The sequence below is a fragment of the Amaranthus tricolor genome, chromosome 1, assembly GCF_026212465.1.
Source record: "Amaranthus tricolor cultivar Red isolate AtriRed21 chromosome 1, ASM2621246v1, whole genome shotgun sequence".
Classification (NCBI taxonomy): Eukaryota; Viridiplantae; Streptophyta; class Magnoliopsida; order Caryophyllales; family Amaranthaceae; genus Amaranthus; species Amaranthus tricolor.
Window position 1 is genome coordinate 6,879,198 of NC_080047.1, and position 11,420 is coordinate 6,890,617.

Sequence of the window (11,420 nt, forward strand, 5' to 3'; positions counted from 1 at the left end):
GTGTTTTACCTTTTGTTTTATTTTCTTTTATGAATTTATTATAAAAGTATATATTATCAATACAAAAAGAAGTTTTTTCTCTCTTTTAAAAATTTCTTTTTGATTTAAGTATACCATATATATATATATATATTCCTATAGAGCATAATATATAAACATGACTATAATTTAAGCTTTCATAGATGATTTAGCCATTTACTTAAAATTTTGAATTATATATATGAAGAAGTCAATTCTCATTAAAAGTTATTATAATGAAAGTCAAGCAAAGAATAATTTCACAATTAATTGTTATTTGGGATTTCATGACTCGAACCAAGTCCAAGATCATGAAGAAGATGAATCAAGAGATGAATCAAAAAGGTGATGAAACGCAAGTGCGCAAGCCGCGGAGATATACGGGGGGCGCGGATGCGCGGGGTGCAGAGTTTTACGCGGGGCGCGTGCCACGGAGATCTACGCGGGCCGCACTTGCGCGGGGCGCAATCTGGTACGCAGCACGCAAACTTCATGCGGGTAATGCGTGAAGCGGTTTTTTCCACGTTCATTTTGATGGTTACTTAGTTTTTGGGCCGGTTTCTTTGTAATTGTTAACCTAATTTCTTTGTTTTATGAGGTATACTATATAAAGGCCCCATTGTCTTAAAATTAGGGATGCAATGTAACACAAAGTGAGGAAAACTAAGAGAGAAAAAAACTTGAAGAGCCATTGTTGTGGCTTCTTGTTCATCTTGTAATCTCACAGTTTGTAGTGAAAAGTTTATTCTCGGTGCCGATGGATGTAGCGATTACATTGATACTTGATAGTGAACCACGTTAAATTTCTCGGTTTGATTTTCTTTATTGTTTTTTTGAATCTTTATTGCTTTCCGTTATTGTTTTCGATCTTTGCTTCCGCTATCGCATAACACAAATTCTCATTGAAAACGGTTTCACTAGGAGACAGTCTAAGTTGGACTAAATAGTCCAATTAAATTAATTAAAACGTACTCTTTGTATAAAAGTACGTATCTCACAATATCTTACAATATCGCACAACACAAATTCTCATTAGAACGCCTATTGTTTAAATTTGGGCTTATTATATAACATATCTCACAATAAGACAGTCTCATACAAGATTTACAATAACACATCTCGATATGTTAAAAAAGTCATTTCTTCATGCATGCTTTGTTTAAATATTTTCTTTAACAAAATAAAATTTACTTATTTGTGAATTACCTTAATAGAAAACTGTTATTGTTTTTTAGTGCTATATATAAGAAAGATATTAGCTAAAAATAAGGAGCAACCATATCACACTATATTTTATCCACTTGATTTTCTTTTTTAAAATCCAATTAATTTTTAATGGTTCATACAATTTGGAATTTATATTTTGATGTTTGATAGAAAGAATATGGATTCTTTTGATTAGAGAATTGAAGTTCCGTGCGGAAAATAGGCATTGCAAATGAGATGCGACCAAGTTAAAGGTGCCACTTAATACAATTCTATGAATGACTATTTGTGTGAGATGTATTTCATTGAAATAAAGTGTTTATATTATTTTAATTATATTTTAGTAGTTTTAAATTACTTGTAACGTTTGACAATTTTTATATATTTCAATGTATTAGTTTGAACCTGAAATATGTAATTACATTAAATAAAAAATATAAAAAGTGGATATTAATAACATTTTAAAACGAATAGAACAAGATCTTACTTAATTATATTTTAACTTATAGATTAAAAATTAAACACTATTTAATGAGATGAATGAATAATGTAAATATCCTAATATTAAAGGTAATTTAGAATAGAAGAAGTATTACTAAAACTATTAAACGTATATATATTGGGTGTATCTTAATGTGAGACTGTGTGATATAACAATCCATTGAACCCATTGAAGCAATTGATTTAACATGTTCATTCATTTAATAAATAATTGTCTAATTTTTTATTAAATTAATATATACTCCCTTCGTTCTTTTTTTATCTTCCACATTACTATTTAAAAGTTCTTCCACTTTAGAATACTTTTTATTTTTAGAAAGTTTTTATCCCACTTTTACCCCTTAAAACCCCCCCTTTTTCTTTTAATATACCCTTTTCTTTTATTTATAAATATTTTCTCTCTCATACTTTCAATACAATCATTACTTCACACTACTATTTAATTAAAATAATACCCACTACAACCTCATACTTTTAATATAATCATTACTTCACACTACTATTTAATTAAAATAATATCCACTACAACCCAAAGATTCTATCTTCCTTAATATGTGTGAAAAACCCAAAGTGGAAGATAAAAAAAGAACGGAGGGAGTACCATCCACCATGATTTGCTAGTGTTCGTTAACATGATAACATCCCATCTACAAGTAACTTTCATAGATTAGTATGGAAGTTTTTACGGAAAAAGAAAATAAAAACTTAAATCCTGTTTTTAAAAAAAATTAAACAAGAGAACAAAAAGTGTTGTAGATTAAAATTAATCTCCAGTGACTTAGTATCATTTCTGGTAATTTAACCAACTAAATTAGTTGACATTCACATAAAACCATTAGTTTTAAGTTAAAATTGCACCTTAATATATATTAAACGTACAAAAATTCTACTCTATTTAATTTCACGTGTCGTATTTGCTTTTACACGCTTGCTAATGTACAAATAGTGTTTAATAACCATAATTGTATATAATTAAATTATTAATATTTCATATTAATAAATTTACATTGAGATGAATATAAATAGATTTAATGTGTATATATTTTAACTTACTGATTAAAGTTAAAATATAGATTAAAGATTTGTAAATAATGCAAAATCTAAAATGGAACATAAAACAAAATAAATAAGAGTGTATTAAACAACAATGATTTAAAACTCAAAGAGGGTAGCAAAATATTTAGAATTTATTACATCTATATCCGCTAAATTTAGTACTTAATATAATTTTGTACTGCTATAATATTTTATTTTTTTAATGTTGTGATATTTTTGTAATAAAAATATTGGTAAAATTACCTAGAATAATCCAACCTTTTAATGATTTTTCTACAATAATCCCACATATTGATTAATCATGAATAATCCCAACTTTAAAGGGTATTTTCATAGAGTAAACCCGATAATCGGATGACTTGATACAGTAAGTTTTTTGAAAAAAAGATAAATTAAAAATAAAATGTCGAAAAAAGTGTTAAAAGAATGTTAAAGAAATTTATGATTTTTTTATTATTTAGAATTTTTTATGTAAATTTTTTTAATTTTTCTCTAATCTTACATTAATTTTTAGTTTATTCTTTGTTGAATTACTTACTATAGCAAGTCATCGAGTCATCCAAGCTTAATCTAGACAAATACCCTATAAAATTGAAATTATTCATGATCAATTAATAGATGAGATTATTGTAGAAAAATTATGAAAAAGTTAAATTATTTTATGTAATTTTTCAAAAAAACATATTACGAGAAACAATGCATTAAAAATAGAAAAAGTGATGATATAATGTGGATTGGAGTATGAATGTTATGTTTAAAAAAGTATGAAACTGCGTGAGCATAAAGATTTCTGTTAACTTTTGTTGATTTTACTTTTTGAAAATTACATAAAACTAAAATGATGGGATCTAAAAAATCTTTGACGTTGAGCACTTTTGTTGAAATTGCGTGATAAAATGGCATAAGTCTTAACGTTTTCAAACACACTATAAAGATTCCATTACCTAATTTCTTTCACTACAGAATCTCGATGTAATATCCCTTCAATTTAGAGCAATTTTTTATTTGAGATTTAATTTGCACAAATAAAAATAAGTCAATTAAAATAAATTAGCATTTAAAAAAATATAAGGTGTATACATTTTATACCCCTAAAATGTCAATTTTATACGGCAAATCTGAACTCAAAAATACAATCTTCAACGTATATTTATTTTCAAGTGTATTCCGGAAGGTATTGAATTAGTCAAGATTAGATAACCATTAGCTATGCTAAATATTCTTCAGTTCCCGAAATTTAGCAAATTTTACTTTTCACACGAAGATTATGAAATTGAATATAAAGTGTTAAAATAGTTGAATATTTCAAAATAAGAAGAATATAGAGTAAAATAATTTAATCACATCAAAAAATAAATTAAGACAATTTATTAAGACGAAGTAAAATAAAAACTAAAAAAATTGAGTGAAACAAATTAGAATTCAAATTGCACCCAACTATCAAGTTTTTATAATCACCATATTTTTTGCCACTAATATTATTTTATATTTTCTATTTCTTACTTTTTCTCCATTAACTTTATCTTTTAATATAATAATATCTCAACATCTAAATGATTTAATTTTTCTTATTTTATGAAGCATATAAAGATTCCTTATAAAAAGGAGTATTATTATGAAATCTCAATCCTTAAACTTCGCCACCCCTATTTAAATGAAAATGACGAAAATGCCTCTAGAATTAAAATTTGTATAAAACACTACAATCTCACTCAATAATACTTTTATTACTCTAAAAAAACTAAATCAAAACTTAAAATTTATGGAGCTATAGCTAAGGAAATCAAATCCCGAACAACAATTCGAGGTAATTTCTAATCGAATTTCATTTCAAAATTAAAAACAAAAAAAATTTAGCGTGACCCAACCGCGGAGTAGTCACAGAATACACACGACTGGACCGCTGCTCAGTCGCGTGAAAAATAATTAATATTTATGTTAATAAATTTAATTTGTTAATAATAATTAATTTAATATTATTATTATTATTACTGGAAATTAATTATAATAATAATAATAATATTAATAATTATTAACTAATATAATATATTAATTAAATGTTTATTAATTTAACTTATCAAGTTAATAATTATAATTTTGAAATGTTTAATAGTTTATATGTATGGATTATATTATTTGTTAGTAATTTATATTATTGAATTAATATTATTAATGTAATTAAATTTAATTTAATAGCCTTTCTAGTGTCGGGAATTTATTAATGTTAATTAAGTAATCGTTTCCAATCATGAATTAATATGTTAATTAATAATTATTTTTTATTAATGTAATTAACTTAACGTAATATTTTATTATTTTAATTTATTATTATTAGTTAATTACATTATCAAAATTGTAGTAAATGGTAACCAAGGAAAAGGAAAGGGTTTTTTTAGAGGCTTGTTGAGCGAAAATAGTTCTAGGCCGACCTTACTGAGAGGGAACCCTCATGAGAGGGGGGTTACGGGTTCCGCTCGGCAGGCTAGGCAGGAATAGACGGCTAGACATAGTCAAGCCCAACGTTCGAGTACGCTACACCAAGTGCGTACTCATTTTGAGGACCAGCCATACATTATGCACCAGCACATTGATAGTACTTTAATTACGACCTTTGTGGAGAGCTGGGTATATCAGAGTAATCTACATTATCCCCCAAGTTTTCAAAGTCTTGCAAATGTAAAATAATTTTCAAACATTAATAAATGGAGTAGTACATAAATTATAATAATCAATATAAATATTACACTACTTTAAAATATAAAATAAAACATAGATTAAGTTAATAAAATGTTAAATAAATAAACATTAATAATAAAAATTTTAAATAAATAATAATTAGGTTTAATATTTAAAAAATAAAAATATTAGATATTAAATATAAAATAAATAATAATTTAGTTTAATAATTAAAATTTCAAATAAATTAACAATAACAATACAAAATATTAAATAAATAATAATTAGGTAAATATAATATATATAAATTATAAAATAAAATAATTTAATACAACATATATTAAATAATAATAAAATAAAAAATAATTTAAATAAATAAGAGAAATAAAATTCAAAAAAAAAAATTTAAAAGGGAAAGAGTCGCGCGCGACTATGCTGTGGGTGGGTCGTGCGAAACGCGCAATCGGACTGCGGTTGGGTCGCGTGAAACGTGCAACTGAACCGCAGTCCAGTTGCACATTTCATGCGACCCACCCGCGGCCCGGTTGCGTGCGACTGGTGTTCTTCCTTTTTTAATTTTTTTTTTGAAAAAATTTGAATCGATTAAATTACTTACCGAATCATATTCATGTTCATTTTAAATTTTAGCTTATTTTAAATTAGAGAATGTTTTCAGAGTTTTTAGAGAGATGTTAAAGTTTTTGAGTTTGAAAATTATGCAAGGACAATTTTAAAAATTTATTATATAAGAGATGACGATAAAATGAAAAGGGTGGCAAAGTTTAATAATATCTTTATCAAATAATAATAATAATAATAAGGATGAAGAGAATATCTTTTAATTATAATGACAAATAGACAGTAAAATGTTTGTAATAGTATAGGCCGTATAGCAACCGACAGATGAGAATCTGTCCTTTATCTTATGACAGACACAGAATCTTAATCAACAGATAAAAAAATACTGGGAATCCAGATTGGTGAATTCTAGAGTAAGACTAATACCACATTAGATAAGAGTAACATATACACATAGCCACAGCAAAGCTTCACAAAAATGTACTCCATCTATCCAGATAGGATTGAAGCAAAGAGAACGTGAGTATTTTTTTTAAAAAAAAGTGAATAATGATAATAAATAAAGAGAGAATAAATTATGTGGATAAATTAAAAGATAATTAAAATGAATAGATGAGATTAAAAAAAGTGGTGGGTTTTTATCCAAATTTAAAAATAATGCTGAGATGGACTAAAATGGTAAATAAAGCAAATTAAATAGAATTGAGGGGTAGTCTATAAAAATATTCATATCTACCCAATGAACCCAAAAATCAATCAATCATATTACTTCTTGCTCATTTAAAGGGTGACATAAATTTTTTGTCTATTTTACTCAATTTGAATGGTAGATGAAAATGCAATGATATAATGAGTAAAAAATAAAATAGAAAATTATTAAGTGACATATGGTGAAACAACCAAAAAATAATAAGTGCAGATACTGTGAAACATAAGTAGTAAATTAATGTAAATTGGAATCATAAATAATAATATTATATCTGATATGCATCATGATGATTAACAGGACGATTAATGTATACTCAAAGAGTAGGACAATTGATGATTTATCCAATCCACCCAACTACACCCCACTTCACCAAACTATTATTCAAGAAAATTGGTACAGTGTTATACTACACACCTGGATCTTGACATTATGCCGGAACAAATACAACTAAGAACAAAGGAAATTAACTCAAATGATCCCAGGGAACTACATTCCTATTCCTGCAAAATTCGGTCCATCTCGATTAGAAATTTAGAATCCTTCGAGTTTTGCCTATTTTCTAGATGGGATTATCATCTAACTCGAGTTGGAATTATTACTTGTAGTAATAATAATAAACATAGTACTATGTTTTGAGTCTTCCTCCATGTATAATGGTAATGGTTTTTATCTGCAAACTTGATCTAGTAGTAGATATACATTTTGCCTATACATCTTCGTTTCCTGATCGGTGAACATAGCTAAAGATTTCCGATTTCTCATCATCGTCATCTTCCATGCTATCACCCCCAGTGGTAGAGGTACCACCTGTAAGCCCTGGGAACTGAAGGGGACCCTCAGGCGAGGAAGATGGGGAGTTACTTGGTTTCAAGGATTCACTGTACTGATCTTGAGCAGACCACGAATTACTCGAAGCTTGTCCGTTTTTTTTGCCTGAATCATTCGGTACTCGTCTGGTATGAAGTCTATATTTCTGCAATGTTCAGAAAGATCATATATGTCAGTTAGTTATATGCTTATAAGTCTAGCTAAACAAGGGCATTAACATTCATCATCAAAATCCCACAAAAATGGTTCAAAACATACTTGCAAATGACTCTTTACTTCATCATTTGTAAGTCCATCCACCCGCATCAATTCACGAATTTGTTTCGGGGTTGCAACTGCGATGCAATAGACAAACATATAGTAAGATCATTGAATATAAAGAGTGCTACACTAAAACAAACATTAACTACAAGTCTAGAACCTTTAATGAGTCAAGGTAACTCCTCATTTTCCATGATCAAATTATGAATGGAGCGAATAGAGGATACTAATACAGGATAAGTCAAATACTCATCTTTGAACGTGTGTTCAATCAACTCAGACGGTCATTCTTATGTGTTATATACTTCTATTTTACACAATTCATCATTCAATATCACTATTTTGAACTACAACTCCTAAGCTGGAGCGAATACATGATACTAATATAAGATAGGTCAGACACTCATCTTTGAACGTGTTCAATCAACTGAGACTGTCAGTCTTATGTGTGATATAATTCTATTACACAATTCAATATTCAATATTGATAGGGTTTTTGATCAAATGACTCAGGTCACTGAGCAATACGAAACTACCTTATTCATATCAATAAATAAATAAGAACACATATATTGATCATGTAAAGAGCAACCTCATTCATATCAAAACAAGCAATTCTACCTTGAGCACCACCAAGTTCTGTCAAGGCATCAACGAATCGTCGGTGCAATTCAGGTGACCAGCATCTCCTCTGCTTCCGAGCAGATATCTGCTGCTGAGAGGATCGTCCACCGGAAGCCGGAGACGGAGAGCTTGAATTCTGGGTCCCACCTAGTTTAGGATCAAAACCCCTGAAAATAGAGTTCTCCTCAGGATGTTTGATCATTCCAGAAACCAGTAAACTAAGTCCTGTAACATTTCCATCTTCCTTATTTTCTACTTTCCTTCTCATATCAGGGATAGTAGTAGGGTAACTATGAACTAAGGGAATCAACCCTTTTGATTCTGTCCTAAATCTACTAGGATCAAACACATCACTTCCCACAATTGGATTTCTTTTCTCATCAACCTGTAATATGTATAATCAATCAATCAACAATCCCAGATTAACAACATTATTACCAAAATTGTTTTGAGCAATTTCATTATATTTCAAATTATTAGTCCTTTTACCATTTTAGATTCTGCAGAAAGGTTATTGTTTTGATTCTGATTGCAACTCATATGAGTTGTTACACTACTCTTACTGGGTTGATCATCAACCCATAACTGAAATGATCTCATCCAATTCTTCATTTCTCTTCCAGAATCTTCCTCATTTGTCTTGTTCGATTGGGTATTTTCACCACGAATTGAATCCTTATTCGATGGGACAAACTCCTCTGAAACTAGTTGATGAGTAACTCTTGTTTTGTATTGTTTTGATTCTTGCTTTAAATGTAAGATTGCTGCACAATCCCATTATCAAAAAACTTCTTCAATCACAACTCATAAAAAATCAATCAAAGAAACCCACAAAATCAATCTAAAAACCTATTTCATACACATAATTAAAATTTTTGATAAATAACAACTCAAATGATTGAAACAATAAAAACACAGAAATCAAATCAAAGAAACAAACCTTCTTCCAATAGAAGCATGCAAAGAGGCAGTTCTCGTTTAAAAACTTTAATTTTCTTCATTTCATCTTCCAATCGCTTAAGGAATTCATCAAATCTTCTTGATCTCTCAGATGGATCATTGATTATGGAGACTTCTCTTAAAAACCCATTAATTGTTTCAGGAACATAGCTTGGTTTCAAATCTAAAGTTAACTCAGGACATACCAAACCCATATTCCTGAAATATTATCAGCTTTTTGATAAAATCTAAACAAAAGAGAATTTTCAAAACGAAAAATAACAATATTTTGAGCGATTGAAAGTTAGGGTAAAGGGAAAGTACAGAAATGGAAGAAGGAGAAGAGGAGAAAAGGATAGTGACGGTGAGAAATGGGTATATAGAAGAGAGAAAGACAAAATGGGAAAAAGGAATCATCGGACAAATATAATACAGTTAGTATTTCTTCTTATTTAGAATATTCTGAAAGTTTTATAAAAAAAATAATAATTTTAATGTCTTAATGTGTATTTTTTATAATTTTTTATAATGTGTAATTTAATATATTTATATATAAATTATTTTGAATACTATCTAAAAAAATAAATAAAAAAAACAAAAAAATAGAGAGTAATATTCTCTACAATTCATTATGTTTATTTTATACTTATGTTTTATTTTTAATCAAAAAAAATCAAACTATAGTCAAATAGAATATTATTTAATTTATTTTAAATTTTATTTTATAATATTTAATTATGCTTATTTAAAATTAAAGTGTAAAAATCAAATTGAACTATTAGTGTGAATTGGATTGAGATTAAAATAAAAGGAATAAATGAAAAAACTAAAAAAGGAAGGCAGAGAAGTGGGTTACGGAGAAAGCTGGAAAGTGGGACCGGAACGCAAAGATTCTGTAATTGGTTGTGGGTGGAAAATGAGCATCGACGATTTTTCACAATCAAAACATACGTTTTCTATTATTTTATTCTTTCTTTTGGATTTTGATTTCCTAGTCGTCGCATATTCTCTTTTTTTTTTTCTATTTCTCATTCCATAAATTAATTATAGAATGTGCTTGGACCAAAGACATAGGTTGGGAAATTAATAAAATTACTAAATTAATATTTTTTGAAATAGTGGAATAATTGTGTTGATGAAAAAAAGGCAATTTAATATATGAGTATAAATTAAAGAAAGAGTACGAGTAATAACTAAAAGTATTATATAGGACAAATTTGATTTGAAAAATTAATAAGGAAAGTTGGGTAAGTTTGGTAGGACAAAGAAAATATTTCAAACTTTCTTCTTTCCATCATATATACTATAATAAAGTATGTTATTTTGATTATTATATATTAAATAAGGTTATTAGGATTGAAATTCTACCTAGGATCGTTAGAAACTTAAGAGGGCATTGATATAATATTTAACTTCGTAAAAACTTAATTTTTTTACTCAATCAAGTATGTTATTAGGATTGATATAATAGTTGTAAGGTGTAAGTAAAAACTTAATTTAACTTCGTACATTAAGTTTTGAAAAAAAACACTTTTAATAATTATTTTTAAACATATCAAGAAAACTTAAATTTTATAAAGGCATTGATATAATATTTTCTAATATATATTTATATGTAAGTGTATCTGCATTATATGAAAAGATTTTACGTTTAAAACTACCTATGTAGGATCGAATCGTTAGGTCGTAGGATTGTAGAATTGTATTATGATATTAACAATAATATATATATATATATTTAAAAATTATAAAAAGTTAATATTATCATGCTAGAGAGATCCTAGATGCAATGGGTGAGAAGCAATGGCAATCTGGCGAACCACATGGGATGGGGGCCTAACCCTTGCAACTCGCAATTCACTTTTGCGACTATATTTTAGTTCGGCCTTTATAGATTTTTAATTATATATTACTAGTATTGTAAATGAAATTTTGATACTTCACCCTATAACTTTGTAATTTTTAACTGCGCCCATAATGAAAATTTTAAATTTTATATTGAAGCAGTGGAGAACAAATTCCT

The 11,420-nt window shown here is 27.7% G+C and overlaps 1 protein-coding gene across 1 annotated transcript; it reads right to left on the bottom strand.

The window, feature by feature from the left end:
* Positions 1–6,903: 6,903 nt before the first annotated feature.
* On the bottom strand, positions 6,904–9,794 carry LOC130813022 (transcription factor HHO6-like). Its single transcript, XM_057678705.1, has 5 exons — positions 9,399–9,794; positions 8,948–9,222; positions 8,456–8,843; positions 7,832–7,908; positions 6,904–7,718 (listed from the first exon to the last, which is right to left on the bottom strand). The coding sequence occupies exons 1-5, from the start codon at positions 9,610–9,612 to the stop codon at positions 7,452–7,454; spliced, it is 1,221 nt and encodes a 406-aa protein (XP_057534688.1). The 5' UTR covers positions 9,613–9,794; the 3' UTR covers positions 6,904–7,451.
* Positions 9,795–11,420: the final 1,626 nt, after the last annotated feature.

What these genes read in the sequence shown, in the direction of transcription:
- LOC130813022 (XM_057678705.1), bottom strand. Translation starts at nt 9,612, where the DNA reads ATGGGTTTGGTATGTCCTGAGTTAACTTTAGATTTGAAACCAAGCTAT. An exon ending in TTTCTGCAGAATCTAAAATG is followed by an intron (nt 8,844 to 8,947) that starts GTAAAAGGACTA and finishes TACATATTACAG; the next exon opens with GTTGATGAGAAAAGAAATCC. An exon ending in AGAACTTGGTGGTGCTCAAG is followed by an intron (nt 7,909 to 8,455) that starts GTAGAATTGCTT and finishes ATTGCATCGCAG; the next exon opens with TTGCAACCCCGAAACAAATT.